The sequence below is a fragment of the Leucopleurus acutus genome, assembly GCF_964270905.1.
Source record: "Leucopleurus acutus genome assembly, chromosome: 16".
NCBI lineage: Eukaryota > Metazoa > Chordata > Mammalia > Artiodactyla > Delphinidae > Leucopleurus > Leucopleurus acutus.
The window spans coordinates 3,401,652-3,418,492 of record NC_139158.1 but is presented as its reverse complement, the minus strand read 5'-3'; the positions used below and the strand labels follow the sequence as shown (position 1 = coordinate 3,418,492).

Genomic DNA, 16,841 nt, shown 5'->3' with positions numbered 1-16,841 from the left:
CCCCGCAGCGCCTTACACACAGGAGCGCTCCCGAGGAAAGGAAACCAGAGACCTCAGGAACCTAAAGGCCGCTGGGGTGTGGGCAGGGGTTCCGTCCAGGTCCAGCATGGAGACGCGCAGGGGCCCCTAGATCCGGCCGGGAGCTCAGGGGAGGCGGCTGCACGTGAGCCCGGGGCCCCCGGGATGGGACAGGAGCCGGAGCCAACGGGTCGAAGGGCGGGCAGGGATGCTCCGCCTGAGGCCCGGGAGTGCGCAGGTGCACGGGGGCTGAGAGGCTAGAGCGACGAGAACAGGGGAAGGAATGCCGGGAAGGAGGCCACAGGGCCGGGAAGGGCTGTGGTCAGATGGTGGGGCTGCGAAGACACAGTCAGTTATGTGTCTGACAGACTCACCCACGAAGCAGTCTTTCTACAGCCGTAGAAAACACACACATATATAACGAAGCAGACTGTATGACACGACTTGTGTAAATCACCCCCCCCCCCGCCACACACACAACTAAACGAACCATCACTCGCAGATGTCTCTGGGTGTGGAAGGTACGGGTCTCGGGAACTCAGAGGACCCCAATGTCAACCGTAACGTGTCGTTTTTCTTATTTAAAAAAAATATGACAGGACGTGAACAAGGACACGTTACATGATCCTCTACACTTTTCTGTATTTTTTAAATGCCCTGCAGTACATATGAGTTGTTTCATCAGTTCTGGGCATCCATCTCCAAGTCACAGCTTTTCCTTTGCCAGGTGCCCTGCACCCCAGCTGGTGGGGGACAAACACTGCGGTGACGAGCAGCGACTCCGAGATCAAGGCCCGGCCCTGCCTGTGTCTCAGTGTCCTGCCCGAGTGTGAGCCAGTCCCCGCACCCCGCAGAGGCCACTCAAGCCGATTCCAGGTACCCTGTGCTCTGAGATCCCATCCTCGTCCAGACAAGCAGCTCAGAGAAGCACAAGAACACACACCCTCCTCATTCACTCTGATCGTACAACCTTAGCAGCCGGGAGGCATCCTGGTGGAGCCGAGCCCGTCCCACAGCCCATGCACAAAGGCCGCCCTCTACAGAGCCCCACTAGCGACTGGCGCCTTGGTGAGAGAGCACAGGGCCGGGCCGCCCCAGCACGACCAGCTTGAGGCACGGCAACGGCTTCCCCAGCAACAGGCCAGATCTCACTGCTGACGCCAGACGGCTCACCAAGCAAACACAGTCCCTCTCCTACCTGGTCACAGGGACAGCAGGGACGATGACAACGACGGGGGCTTGTGCCGGGTGTATCTAGCCCCAGGCACTGCGGCGAGGGCTGTGAACACACTGCTTCCAGTTTTCAGGACCCAGGAAGTGGGCAGCGTGCCCATCGTACAGATGAGGAAACGGGAGCTTGAGTGAGGTCACCTGTTCAAGGGCACCCAGCTGGGAGGTATGCCGGCCAGGTCTTTTAAAAGCTAAGCTACTATATAACCTTCAGCCACTTTCTTTGGCCGGCTCAGTTTTGCATTCAGACCTCTGCTGTTTGTGTATTAATTTTGCCAAGAATTTATGAACTGCCAACTATGGGGCAAACACACTGGTAGGTACCGGGTTTACAGTAACGAACCAGAAGCGCAGCCCTGCTCCCCTGACACTCAGACTGGGCCACCCTGGGGCGCTGGGGGGCGCTGCCCGTGGGACCTCACTCAGAGAAGCGTCGGGAAGGCTGCCTTGAGAAAGTGGATTTCAAGGTCCTACTGTACAGCACAGGGCACTGTATTTGGTATCTTGTAATAACCTATAATGGGAAAGAATCTGAAGAAGAATATATATATATACACACACACACGTGTGTATATGTGTGTGTGTGTGTGTGTGTGTGTGTATACATATACATATGTATATATATAAAGCTGAATCACTTTGCTGTACACCTGAAACTAACAGAACTTTGTAAATCAACTATATTTCAATTAAAAAAAAAACCTAATGAAATCTGGGGAAAAGAAGAAAGTGGATCTCAGCAGCAAAGCTCCATTTGCTCTGAACCAGCTTGTAAGCTCTCCTTGTCAGGCTAGAAATGAGAAAGGAGCCCATCATCATGGTATTTTTTAGCAACACCTGGAGGCTACGGCCAACTGAACAAGACAACAAAAGCCAGTGAGATATGAAATGGTGGAGGAAGAGACAAAAATAATCGTGATGTGCAGATGAAGATTATGACCTGGAAAACACATCTGAAAAGCGAATTTAAAAACTGTTACTAGAAATAGTAAATGTGGCTGTATACGAAATTAACGTTTTATTCCAGTACCGCAAAAATTACTTATTAATTACAAGGAGAAAAACAGTTAACTGTTTGGTGGAGTAGCCTGACAACACCTAAACCAAGTGACCACGTGACCCCATCGAGAAGGCCCCATGTGCCTGGGTGACACCCCCCAAAAGGACACACGACCCCTTCCTAGCATTTCAGCCAAAGATGCTTCACCAGAACCTGATCAGGATGTTGTCAAATTAGACAAACCTAAATTGAAAGACATCCGATAAGATAACTCCTGTGGACACGAGCGGGGCTGAGGGGATGGGCACCTGAGCGCAGCCTCCAGCCTGGATCCGGCCTGGACGGCGCAGGAAACCACGAAGGAGGCCGCCAGACAACTGGCAGAAGTGGCATCTGGGCTGAGGATGTGATAAAGCGTCACAGTTACTGTGACGTTTCCTGAACTCACTGCCAGGACGGCGGTTATGGAAGCATCCTTGTTCTGAGGAAATACATACTGTAGTACGAAGGCAAAAGAGGCCCCTCCTTCCTACCCGTGAGCACTGACCCTTTAGAAAATAACGAGGGAAAAAAGATCCAGCATATTAACCATCCCCTAAAGAAATATATAAAATGCCCAGGATTCAGCGTAACAAGAAACACGGGGGCTCTGTGTAAAGGGAACCAGGCACACAAAGGTGCTGGCTGTGACGCTGGTGGCCGTGTACGGTGAACGGCACGCTGTGCAAGCTGCCTTAGGCTCTTGTGCCCTGTGGTAGCCGGTCAATGAGTGGGTGCGGCCGTGCACCGAGAAGACTTGACCAACGGGAGCCTGCGGGGTTTGGCTACAACGGAGCGGCTCCAGTCTCCTCGGGGCCAGCCCAAGCCCATCACACGCCCCCGCACAACCTCCCGGCAGGCCTGGTGTAGACACCACTGCCGCCAGAGGCTGAGCTAACCCGGGGGTGGGGACGAGGGGACATGACACCGGACAGTGCCGGCCTGGTTCCCGGCATCGGCACCACTGCTCAGAAACCCCTATTCTGTACTCTCCGTGAGCAAGCTGTTGGAATGGACCCTTCCAGCTGCCTGCAGGCCACACAAGGTCAGGTACATGGGTAAACGCTCAGCTGACGCTTAGCGCCTCCCAAGGGCCAGGTGTGTGCTGGCCCTGCGGACGCAGTGCCACCCTCACGGAACCTCCAGCTCCCCGAGCAGGACAGACACGGACCAGCGCTCTCACGGTACGGCGGCTGACCCCGGGAAGCCCCGAGAGCTTGACGCTCGGGCCCCACGCGGACACACGGGGCAGCACCACCCGGTCCGAGCAGGCGTCCACGTGGACACGCGACAGGCACACGTCCGCCTGCGAAGGAATTAAAAGTCTGCAAGGACAGAAACGTAAGCACTAGCGTTGAGGAGATGGACTCGCAGGGGATCCATCCGTAACCAACACGTACCGTAAACCCAGGGCTATGAAGGGCCAGGGAGAGGGTTTTTTTAATTTCCCTCAAAGCTGCAAATCTGTCTCCATCTTTACCTGCCATTCACAGGGGTCGTGTCTAAGACCCTCTCACTTCCTTCCTCTAGCGTCAAGAACAAGGGCAACAAAGGGAAAAACGGAACCGTCCGTCCGGACTGGGTGCAGACAGGGAAGGGGACCCCTCTGCGGAAGGGCTGCCTGCCCCGCACACAGCCTGACCCCATGGCCGGGACCAGGCCTTCCCATCGCTGCACCTCGAAGCGCACGGCGGAAGGCAAGACTTGTGCCTCGGAGGCGAGCGGGTAAACTGAGGCAGCAGCCACACCCCTGGGCCTGGGCACCCATGGACCTACCACGTCCCCAAGAGCACCCGGGGGCCACGGCACATGCAGGCAGTTTAACTTAAATTAACTGAAAAATGAAATAAAAATTAAAATTCAGGGACTTCCCAGGTGGTCCAGTGGTTAAGACTCGGCGCTTCCACTGTCGGGGGCACAGGTTTGATCCCTGGTCGGGGAACTGAGATCCCATACGCCGCGCGATGCAGCCAAAAAAAAAAAAAATTAAAAAAAATTAAAATTCTTTGGTCACATTCGCCACATTTCAAGTGTCAACAGCCACGCAGGACCCGGGCTGCCCTGCTGGCCGCTTCTATCATTGCAGGCCGTTCCAGACTCCAGGAGATCCCTGCCCGGCCAACCAAGGGTGGGCAGGCCTGGAAAACCTGCTCACGTCGCAACGCCAGAGAAAAACAGAATTGCTGAGAAAGTTGAACAATCAGTCGAGTCATGCTGCAGGCCAGGAGCTAACAGGGCAGCAAGCGCTCCTGGTCAACATGGAATCAATCAAAGAGCTGGGCACTCCGAAGGGAAGGTGCTTTCCTCCGGCTGCGATGAGTCACTGTTCCCTGCGTCGGGGACGTAACTGCCAAGCAGACCAGATATTTACATCCCCACGGGTGGAGGTGGAGGAGAGCACAAACTTCTGCTGTGCGATCTTCCTTTTCATGTCGCCCCGACGGCTCCAGCCTGTCTGCTCTGTCATCTGCTTTGTCATAAGTATCATCGGATTTCATTCTAACATCCTTTCAAAATCAGCTCCAAAAAGTTACTAAATTTACAAATTATTTTTCACTGAGGAAAGTTCCAGCCAAGACGTCCTGGTAACACACAGGAGGCTCCTTAATTTCCTCAGTAAACTGTATCCAAACCACACTCGGGAGGGAGGATTTCTGGGCAGGCTTTCTACAGACAACAGCCTGGCCCCGGGAACGTGCGTTCATCTGCGGGGACTCACGCCCAGCTCCCGAGGCTGGTCTCCCCGCAGCTCACCCCGAAACCCAGCGTTGCGGGTTCCCCAGCAAAGGTACACCCGCCACATCAGGTCAGCACCACCCACCTTACATGACGATTGGCACAAAATCCCAACTGAAAGATATACAATCACTGTTTGAATCCTATAGCTGCTCCCCAACCAAACGCAATCTGTGAAACAGAGCAATGCAAGTGGGGGGCGGCAAGGGAGGCATCCCGGCACATCTGATGTTACAACCGTCCGCCTGGAAAACAACAAGCCCCGCTGGTTTTCATGATACAAGTCACAAAAGGCAAAGCTTTTTCAGCACAGACGAAAAATGTGTTTTATCCTATGTGTGATACTGAGTTACTGGGAGAAAGGAAGAAAGAGAGAGAAAAAGACTGGATTGGGAGGGGGTAGAATGAGGTTTACCTTTATCCAAAAGGGGCCGAGTTTTTCACAAGTGTGCTCAGAAAGGTTACACAAAAAACCCCAAAAAAGGAATAATGTCCATAAAAGCCCGTTTTGTCACTGACATCCCTTGAGGGCTGAGTCACTCCATGTCCACCCGCTTCACTCTGCTGTTTCCTGGTGGGTCCACACCCACGGCTGAAGGGAAAAAGCAGGGGTGTCATCCAGGAACCCCAGAGCACCCTGCTTGGCTGTGGGAAAATAACAGAAATAACTGACAAGCTGGATAGTTCCACCTGAAATAAGAATTGATTGTAGATACAAAACATACTAAATTTAAGCCAAATTATGCCACCAGATGCTAATAAAGGTCAATGACAAAGTTATGACTTCTTTATTTCTACAAAATGTACTGTCACTCAACTTTTTTTTTTTTTTGTTAAACCATCGGGTATAACCTCCCTCCTTCACCTTTCCTACTTATTTCCTTCTTTGTGGTTCCCTTTAAGCTGAAATTAAGTCCTAGTTGTGGCACATGAGCTTAGTTGCTCTGTGGCATGTGGGATCCTCCCCAATCAGGGCTCGAACCCATGTCCCCTGCATTGGCAGGCAGACTCCCAACCTCTGAGCCACCAGGGAAGCCCACACTCAACTTTTAAAGCAAATTTAAAAAGCAAATTACATCAAAAAGCCTGATCCTTTCATAGATTTCTATTTTCAAAACCATGAGTTGTGGGACTTCCCTGGTGGCGCAGTGGTTAAGAGTCCATCCGCCTGCCAGTGCAGGGGACACAGGTTCGAGCCCTGTCGAGCCCTGGGAAGATCCCACATGCCGCGGAGCAGCTAAGCCCAGGTGCCAAAACTACTGAGCCTGTGCTCTAGAGCCTGCAAGCCACAACTACTGAAGCCCGCGCGCCTAGAGCCCGTGCTCTGCAACGAGAAGCCACTGCAATGAGAAGCCCGCGCACCACAACAAAGAGTAGCCCCCGCTCGCCGCAACTAGAGAAAGCCTGCACACAGCAACGAAGACCCAACACAGCCAAAAATAAACAAATTAATAAATACATTTAAAAAAAATGAGTTGTTGGGTTCAAGGGGATCAATTTAACTACCAATCGAAGATAAAACATTTGTGTAGTAAGATATATGGACATTAGATCTACATAATTCAATCCATATTTTTCTCAATGACCAATGCAAGAGGTTACAAATTCACACATGGGTAAAAGATTTATTCAAAATGCAAGAGAAAGCAACGGATTTCACGGAGCTTCACCAAAACTCCACTGATGAGGTTTCAGATTCCATCCTGCAATTAACGTTTAAGAAACTACTACTGTCCAGTTCTGGAGAGGCATGGAAGAGCATCCACAATTTCCTGAAAGGCTACTACCACACTCCTCCCTTTCCCAGCTACATACTTCTGTAAGGCTGGATTTTCTTCATATACTTCACTGAAACAATGTATCACAACAGACTAAAAGCAGAGGCAGCTATAAAATTCAGCTGTCTTCTATCAAGGCAGACATGAAAGACATACCAAAAAATGAATACCCCTATCCTAACTTCTTTTGTTTGAAGTACAAAATAGACTGAGCTATTTTTTCATAAAAACTTATTTTTGAAATAGGCTTATTATTGCTATTTTTGAATAGATTAATATATAGAGTTTAATTTCTCAGTTCTAATTTCGAATGTGGTAAGTGTAACAGACAAATCCCACATAAACAAAAGCTCTCTGGGTTCCCCAGTAATGTGTGAGGGCCCCAAACCCTGAGAGTGGATGGACTAAGTAGAGGTACGGGATGCCCAGAGGCACCTTTGCCCAAAGGCAGCCGCGTACCTTGAAACGCAGGTGGCAGGTGAAGGGAAGGCCTGCAGAAGCGCTGGGACCTCTGCTAAGGGATGAACGCCAGCAGCCGTGGGCAGCAGGGTGGTCAGAGCTCAGCTCTACACACACACATCAGGGGAAACGAATGGTTAAACATGTCACGGATGACTAAGGGCAAAAGTTCCTTCTTAACCAAGTCATGGACAAACTGTCCAGACTGAAAATCGTTCTCAGGAGAGAGAAGCCGCGTATTCGCAAGCAGCTCAGGATTTAGCGCCGGAACCGTCAGGTCCAAGGGAGGCAAGCCCCGCGCTGGCTCACCCCCACCGCACCCAGGGAAAGAAAGCCTGTGATGTCCACCTCAGGGGTGCGGCCACAGCCCGTCACCACCAAACCAGCCGGGACGCCTAGAGCGCAGCCGCTCTGCAGAGCCTTGGACAACACCCAGCATGCCTCCCTGGCTTCCCTTTACACGGTCATGAAACACGTGCACACAGGCAGATTACATTTTTCTTTCTTTTTAGATCAACTGGCAACATCTTACCAGAAAACTAGAACCTCGTGAAAAGCGACAGCAGCAATGAAAATTAACTACAAAATCTCCTAACAAGTCACAATGCAAGGGCCTATTTTCCAGGAAATCAAAGTAAAAGCAAGTTATAAAATCCTCTCATTTTAATATGAAATCCTTTAAATATTCGTTAATTATGGAAACGAGGCATCACTGTAATTCCAGTTGTCATTAATTTAGCAAGCTTATCTCCTGACATTCACAAGATGCAAAAACAGCAAACAGTAAATTACCGTATCTCCAAATCAAATGCTTTCATTTCAGCACATAATTTTAAACATAGCTGTGTCTTTTTCCAAAGTACTATGAACACCCTTAAAACTCTACTCAAGGGCTTCCCTGGTGGCGCAGTGGCTGAGAGTCCGCCTGCCGATGCAGGGGACACGGGTTCGTGCCCCGGTCCGGGAAGATCCCATGTGCCGCGGAGCGGCTGGGCCCGTGAGCCATGGCCGCTGAGCCTGCACGTCCAGAGCCTCTCCTGCGTACCGCAAAAAACAAAACAAAACAAAAAAAACTCTACTCAATACCCTTTTAGCACCTACCAATTCCATTCCTTCATCGATGACAAAGGCTTTAATAAGTTTATTATAAACTCAACACATACTACACGACAAATACCATCCTTCTCATAGACCGATATTTTAAATACTATAGAAACTTTCTTATATGGGTGATAAGCCCAAAAAACTCAGTGTGAACTCAACACTAGAACATAGATTTAATGTACTAGCTCCCAATTTGCTACACTCCTATAAACCTTTTTTTTTAATTAAAAAAATTCTTTTTTATTTTTTAATAGACCTTTATTGGAGTATAATTGCTTCACAATACTGTGTTAGTTTCTGTTGTGCAGCAAAGTGAATCAGCCATATGCACACACATGGCCCCAGATCCCCTCCCTCTGGAGCCTCCCTCCCACCCTCCCTATCCCACCCCTCTAGGTCATCGCAAAGCACCGAGCTGATCTCCCTGTGCTGTGCTGCTGCTTCCCACCAGCCAACTATTTTACATTCAGTAGTGTGTATATGTCCATGCTACTCTCACTTCACCCCAGCTTCACCCTCCCACCCAGTGTCCTCAAGTCTGTTCTCTATATCGACCTCTTTATTCCTGCCCTGCAACTAGGTTCATCAGTACCATTTTTTTTTTTTTAGATTCCATATATATGCGTTAGCATACAGTATTTGTTTTTCTCTTTCTGACTTACTTCTCTGTGTATGACAGATTCTAGGTCCATCCACCTCACTACAAATAACTCAATTTCATTTCTTTTTATGGCTGAGTAATATTCCATTGTATATATGTGCCACATCTTCTTTATCCATTCATCTGTCGATGGACACTTAGGTTGCTTCCATGTCCTGGCTGTTGTAAATAGAGCTGCAATGAACACTGTGGTACATGACTCTTTTCTTTTTTTCGGTACGCGGGCCTCTCACTGTTGTGGCCTCTCCCGTTGCGGAGCACAGGCTCAGCGGCCATGGCTCACGGGCCCAGCCGCTCCGCGGCATGTGGGATCTTCCCGGACCGGGGCACGAACCCGTGTCCCTTGCATCGGCAGGCGGACTCTCAGCCGCCGCGCCACCAGGGAAGCCCACCATGACTCTTTTTGAGTTATAGTTTTCTCAGGGTATATGCCCAGTAGTGGGATTGCTGGTCCTACGGTAGTTCTATTTTTAATTTTTTTAAGGAACCTCCATACTGCTCTCCATAGTGGCTGTGTCAATTTACATTCCCACCAACAGTGCAGGAGGCTCCCTTTTCTCCACACCCTCTCCAGCATTTATCGTCTGTAGGTTTTTGATGATGCCATTCTGACCGTCGTGAGGTGATGCCTCACTGTAGTTTTGATTTGCATTTCTCTAATGATTAGTGATGTTGAGCACCTTTCCATGTGCCTCCTGGCCATCTGTATGTCTTCCTGGGTGAAATATAAACCTTTTTAAAGAAAGTCTTTAACAAGACACAGTCTAACTTTGAACAAATACACGTGACACAAAGTAACCGCCAACTAGCAAGAACAGCAGAAGACAGCTTTTACTTAGAGAAAACGCCACATTTCGCATTTTGACCACACCATCCAGATGCGGCCTAAGTCTAAAACTCCGTTCCCGCCACGGCACGTTCCCCGCACCCCTGACCCCCCAGCTCCATTCTGCGTGGTTATCATCCCTCCAGCTTCCAGACGCACTGTCTCTTCTACCCCGTCGCTAGATCAGAACGTTCTTCCATCAGACGGTCTTTCAGCTGAATCTCTTCCTCGCCAGACCCCGGGCCACCCTCCCGCAGGTCCTGCCGGGTCAGGCCTGAATGACCGGCTGGCTCCGTGGCCCTCCCAGCTCCGAGCAGGCCCACACATGCCACTGCCCCCTGGTCACCGCTCTCCTCTCCACGTGGAAACACAGCTGGCACGATCTCGGTCTCTACATCTTCAGCCACTGGCAACAGACTGATCTGATGCCCTCTCTTGCCCCAAGCGCACCCCCAGCTCAGCACACAGATACACTCCTGAACCAACCACCCAAGAAGAAGGCTTCGGGTCACGGAAGGACCCCGTAGCGCCCAGCAGACTGGGGAGGCACAGTGAGGAGGGTGGGGGAGAAAAGGAACACTGCTGCTGTTTCTGGGACGCTGGGCCCTGAGGCATATTCGGCAGACACCTGCTGCCTTCACTAAGTCTGGGGCATTTTCCAGTTAATTTCAATATAATCTCAATCTGAGAACTACTGTAAGATGGTTAGTAACAAATTCGATATTCTTCACATGACCAGTTGGAACAGCAATGAGAAACTATGTCCTGTATGTTTTCATGAGGCCTAAACAATTATTTATGTAGTAAAATGCCTTGGTGGTTACTGTTAATTACTTTTATTAACAGTGCGCGTGCGGAGGCCGTGATCCGTAACACCTGCCATTCAAAACATGCCTTTCAGAGGGCAGAATGCGTCAGCATGCTGAGGTACATGTGCTGGCAGCCAAAATGAGTGACAAGAGTGCAGGTGAGGGCTCCCCTGGTGGCGCAGTGGTTGAGAGTCTGCCTGCTGATGCAGGGGACGCGGGTTCGTGCCCCGATCCGGGAAGATCCCACATGCCGCGGAGCGGCTGGGCCCGTGAGCTATGGCCGCTGAGCCTGCGCGTCCGGAGCCTGTACTCCGCAACTGGAGAGGCCACAACAGGGAGAGACCCGTGTACTGCAAAAAAAAAAAAAAAAAAAAAAGAGTGCAGGTGATAACAGATTTACGGATATAGGCAGTGCCCATCAAAAGCTGCCACTGGGACAAACAGACGGGCCTGCTTCCTGACAGACCGACGCACCACTGCCTGTGCGGCAGTTCCAGCAAAACACATCGAACCCGAGTCTGATCAAATCTCCACGTCCGACAACCTAATTTACAGGAACGACAGGGGAGAGGACGCAGTAAATGGACACCACGGGAATCCAATCTGTAAAAAGAGACCGTGGGGGCTTTCCTGGTGGCACAGTGGTTGACAGTCCGCCTGCCGATGCAGGGGACACGGGTTCGTGCCCCGGTCCAGGAAGATCCCACATGCCGCGGAGCGGCTGGGCCCGTGAGCCATGGCCGCTGAGCCTGCGCTTCCGGAGCCTGTGCTCCGCAATGGAAGAGGCCACAACAGTGAGAGGCCCGCGTACCGCAAAAAAAAAAAAAAAAAAAAAAAGACCGTGGGAGGAGCTTCCCTGGTGGCGCAGTGGTTGAGAGTCTGCCTGCTAATGCAGGGGACACGGGTTCGAGCCCTGGTCTGGAAGAATCCCACATGCCACGGAGCAACTAGGCCCGTGAGCCACAACTACTGAGCCTGCGCGTCTGCAGCCTGTGCTCCGCAACGAGAGGCCGCGACAGTGAGAGGCCCGCGCATCGCGATGAAGAGTGGCCCCTGCTTGCCGCAACTAGAGAAAGCCCTCGCACAGAAACGAAGACCCAGCACAGCAAAAATAAGTAAATTAATTAATAAACTCCTACCCCCAACATCTTCTAAAAAAAAAAAGTCCTGGTGTAGGTAATGGCCAAAAGAATTCAGAACACGGCAAATTAAAAAAAAAGAGACCGTGGGAAAGTGTACGGGACAAATGACCCTGTTTCTTCATTGAGAAAAGAAAAGAAAAAGTGAGATGAAGCCTATAGATTGAGAGAGATGTGAGAGATATGCCAACCAATCATAGTGTCTGGACCTGATTTGGTTCCTGATTAAACAAACACACTGCAAGAAAAGAAAAAAACAAATTCATGAGATGGTAAGGGAAATCCACATTCACTGGAAGTTTGATGATAGTAAGAAATTGTTATCAACTTTCTAGGTGTGATAAGGACATTGTGGTTAGGTTTTAAAAAGGGAATCTTTACCTTTTACTGAAATATTTACAGATGGAGTGATAGGACATTTGTGATTTTCTTCCAAATACCTGGGGGTCGGGGTCGGGGGTGGGGACGAAGATGAAACAAGCTTGGCCACAACATGGTAGCTGTAGAGGCTGGGTGATGGGCACGTGGAACTCACTCCTGTTTTTATGCTTGAAACTTTCTGTAGTAATTAGTGTTGAAAAGAAAAAAAAGAGCCATGCTCATTCCAGAAAATTTGGGACACAAAGAAAAGTAAAAAGAAGAAAAGAATCACATACATCTTACCACTCACAGAAACCACCACAAACAGAAGTCTAGTTTTTACTGTAATTATTCATGTAGTCCATGCTCATTTTATAACAGTATCAGGAAAGAAGGTTGGAAGAAAGAAAGGGAGAGCAAGTACAAGGCTGTGCATGGGTCTGTTTCCTGTAGTCCACAGATTACATCTAATTCAAACTCCAAATCTGCTGGTATCAAGACCTACAGTCCCACACACGAACCATGTCCACCCGCAGACCCAGGAAGGCCTGCTGACCACCCACCTCGGAAACCCACTAAGTTGGCGACACTGCTTCTCCTCCGGGGAAGCTGCATATTCACTCATGGATTTTTCATTCAACAAACGTTAACTCCTCCGTGCGCACCTACTGCCAGCCAGCTCCTGCGCTGTGTCTCCACTTAAAGATAAAAAGTGCCCAGCCCAGCCCTGGGGAACGAGGGCCGGAGAATCGCACAGCAGGGGCTACACCAGGACCTGCTGCACCTCCCTCTGCATGCACCCACAGTCATGGATCAAGGTCAGCTCTAAGTTGTGTCATGTGGAATTTTTTCCCTACCAGTAATTTCAAAATTATTTCATTTTAGTTTTGGAAAAACTTACTTCTAGTCACAAGTGTGGGTGGACTCTGGGGCTCCTCTCCGCCTCGTGCTTCCCTGAGTCCGGGGTGGAAAGGGAGGGGCGGCGTGGGGAGCCGTGCCCTGGGGGCGCTGGAGGGGGGCTGCGGCCTCACAGGGCAGGAAAGGGTGAAACGCCAGAACACAAGGAAGAGCTCCAAGTCTCAGGCAGCTGTAGCCACAAAATGCACACAACCAAATTCCAACACGGATAAGAGCTCTGAATTTATGGTGGAGAAATTCACAGCTTCGAAGACTCATGGCAAAACTGTGCACCAACGCCTGAGAGGAAACAGACAATAACTGCTACCGTTCTTTGAAAGTCAGCACTGAATTTCCCATTTCGAGGTGACAAGAACGTACACGTCCAACTTCCTTCCTCTGAATTCATTAGCATTTCTTGATTACTCTCCACGTGGTGGGCCAAAGCACCCTGATCTAATTCTAAAAAGTAGCTTCCAACAGCCTGTCCTACAGATGCTACCACCTACAGGTTTAGTTTTCTCAAATAAAAAGAACATAAAACCGCTCGGACTGCTAACATGTTTGTCCACGGGCTTTGACGGTTTCAGAAGCAAACTGCCCTCTGCCGGGAGGGCAGACACGGACATCCACGTGGTGTTTCTCCACCAGCATGTTTCTCCTGTTCCCGTAAATTCTCCAGCACCGCCTGTGCCGCTGCTGCTCAGAGCACCACTGAACTTGAACCCAGCCAGATGCGCACCGTGGGCAAAGCCCCAGCCACAGGGCAGGGGCCATCTGGGCTGCTGGCTACACGGGCTAGGAAGGCAGCATGAACACCAACCACGTTTCATAAACAAGGGCCTCGGTACTCGCACGTGATCTGAGGACTCCTCGGGCTGAAATGTCCTACCCTTGAGGTAGAGAAAAGACTAGTGCATTCGAGACTCGGTAAGCTGGGGCCTCTTCGGGGCTGCACCCTCTCAACAGCGAGGCAGGGAACTGTGAAAACAAGGTTGCTGGATGGATGCCCTTACAGAACCTGAATTATAAAAAGAAGCCTGAGCAGAACGGGCCTCTGAGAGCCACCAGGCAGGGCGGGGAAGGGCAGGGAGGGGAAGGCGCTGTTTACCTGTCACTTTCTCACTGTGAGGGACTGGACCCAGAATGCATTTAAGGGCCCAGAAATGGAGAGAGCGTGTAGGTCACAGAAAAGGCAGAACAGAGTAACAGCAACCATGGGATAAAACAACTCTGTCATTCACCAAGTCCTGATTTTACAGAAACACACACACACCTTTCACGTTTGGAAAACAAAGTCTGTATACGCCCCCCCCCCCCCCCCACTCACGCCCCGAACACCAGTGAGTCATCGTTGATGTTGAAAAGTATTCAGTACAATACTTACAACCAAACGTGCCAATACGCTCGAAAGGGGAGATGGTTACAGAAACAGGCAATCACCCCGGCAAAAACTCCCTGGACCCAGGGTGCTTATAAAAGCGAGAGTAATTAGTCAGAGACAACTCTGGAACCCAAGCACGCTGAGGAAATATAAACACTGCTGAGGAGTTAGAAGCAACTACTACACAGAAAAAGAAAGTGCCTAAGGACCGCATGAGTAACCAAACAGGCTTTCTCCTGATCAAAAGATCTCCGGAAAGCAAGATCTCCTGGGGCAAGGCAGCTGCCCCGGGAACCGGAAGAGCCCGGGAACGCGAGGATGTTGCTGAAGCACCGTGGGGCATCCGCGGCCTGTCCCCAAGCGCGCCGGGTCCCCCTCTCCTTGCCCTGCCTCCCCGCCCGGCCTCTTCCCCTCCTGCCCAGGAACCCCAACTGTGCGGCGACCCCAGACCTGCGTCCTCAGGTCCACTGAGGAGAGGGCACTTCCTGTCCCGACCCCAGCCCACTCTCCGGCCGTCCCCTCCCGGCCCAAGTTCACAGCTGGCCCCTATGGCCGGGGGCTCGGGCCTTCCGGGGGCACTGCCGCTGCCCCCAGGGACCCCGCACCTCCCGGAGCGACACCGCCTGACGCCAACCCTTCTCCTCGGGAGTGCGTTTGGCGCCGACCCGGGTCCAAACAGGGTGGCGAGGAGAGGGCGACCCCGGTGCCCAGCTTGGGGAGGGGCAAGGGCGACCCTCGGGGCCCGGTCCTCGGGGCTCCCGGGGCCGTCCCCGGGGGTCGGGTTGATCTCGGGCCCAGGCCCGGCGGGGGGCGGGGCGGGGGTGACCCGGGGCCCGGGCCGGGCGGGGGCCGCGGCACTCACTGTTTGGGCAGCTGCAGGGCGGGCGCGCCGCGACGCTGGAAGGCCCCGTCCACGAAGACGCCGTTCTTGCCGAGGCACCGCAGGTAGAAGTGCGGCTCCTGGAAGCTGAGCTGCAGGTGGCGTCGCGAGATGAAGCTGGACAGGCCCATGCTCAGGTCCACCGAGCCCTGCGACGAGTTGCGACCGATGGTGACGCTGGGCTGCCGCATGAGAAACTCGAACTCGCGGCCTTCCAGGCGCGCCAGCGCGGGCCCGGGGCTCCGGCGCACCGAGGCGGCCGCCGCGGCCACCAGGGCCTCGCCCGCCGCGCCCCCCGCGCCCCCGGCGATCGAGCCCGGCGGCGGCGGGGGCGGGGGCGGGGGCTGGGCGGGCGGCGGCGGCGACGGCGCGGCGGGCCCGGGCGCGGGGGCGGCGGCGGCGGGGAAGGCGGCGGCGGCGGCGGCGCAAAGCACGGGGCTGCAGGGTGCCGAGCGCAGCGCCAGCAGGGCGCGGGCCCCGCTGTCCTCGCCGACTTCGGCCATGTTCGCACAGCTCCAAGCGGCCTCCGGCGGCGGCGCGGCGCAGGGGGCGGGGCTCCGCGGGGCGCGGCGGGCGCGGGATCCCGGTCCGGATCGCGGCGGAGCGGAGCCTACGGGCCGCGCTCCCCGCCCGCCGGTGCTCGCGGGGGCGCGCGGGGCGGGGTGGGGGCCGGTGTCCGCGCCCGGCCAGCCTCGCCGGTCCCCGGGTAGCGCCTCGCCCACCGCCCCCGGCCGTGGGCTGTCCCTTCCTCCGTCCTGGGACTGGGGTGGGGAACCCCCGAAAAAGTCTCCCTGGAAAGTTTTGATCCTGGGTCACTCACTGGAGAAGGGACAACTGACGTCAGCAGTCTCCGGGGCCCTAGTGGCTCCATCCGCCAACCCTAAAGTGCGATACTTAGGCACCTAGTTTAAGGGGTTTCGAGCTGTAACTGAAGTTTGCCTAAAGATGCTTGCGATCCCTGATGCCCTGTGTTCCTTTTTGGAGTCACACATTCACTCAACAAGTATCTAGACAAGTATCCTGGGACCCATACTAGGGCCCGGTGCAGTCGCCTCCGGCCGTTTACACCTCTTACAGTCTCATGGGGGAAGGCAGACGCCTGCAGACGAGTCTTCTGTGAAAACGCAGAATTGGCCACCTTAGGCATCCTTCAGATCCCGCAATGCTTCATGCATTCCTAATTCAGCCAGGGCCCCCTACAAAAAGGTGGCAGTGTCTGCACACTGCCATCATTTAATAATTATTGAGCGAGAGAAAACACACCCTCCCTGGTAGAGCTTACGGTGTACTGGGAGATGCGGACAGGAATCAAGTAACATTCTAATAAATACATACAAAATTACGGCTGTCTCAAGTCCCGTGAGGCATTGTTGCCCAGTGACATGTGTAGGGAGTGTGGCCCCCCTAGGGTGGGAAGCTTGTCTTCGTACCCACTGTCCAGCCTGGGGCTGCAACAGATATTAGCCCAACTGTCACATGGTTGAATATATAGGTACAAACAGAATTAGTGCTTGGGGGGCA

The 16,841-nt window shown here is 52.7% G+C and overlaps 1 protein-coding gene across 1 annotated transcript in view; it reads right to left on the bottom strand.

The window, feature by feature from the left end:
* Positions 1 to 15,823, bottom strand: part of FOXK1 (forkhead box K1) — a gene marked incomplete at its 5' end in the record, with an annotated part of 59,595 nt that extends 43,772 nt beyond the window's left edge. The window contains one exon of the mRNA XM_082857365.1: positions 15,303 to 15,823. Within this exon, the coding sequence (XP_082713491.1) occupies positions 15,303 to 15,823 (521 nt within the window). The remainder of the gene's footprint in view (positions 1 to 15,302) is intronic.
* Between the last annotated feature and the right edge of the window lie 1,018 nt (positions 15,824 to 16,841).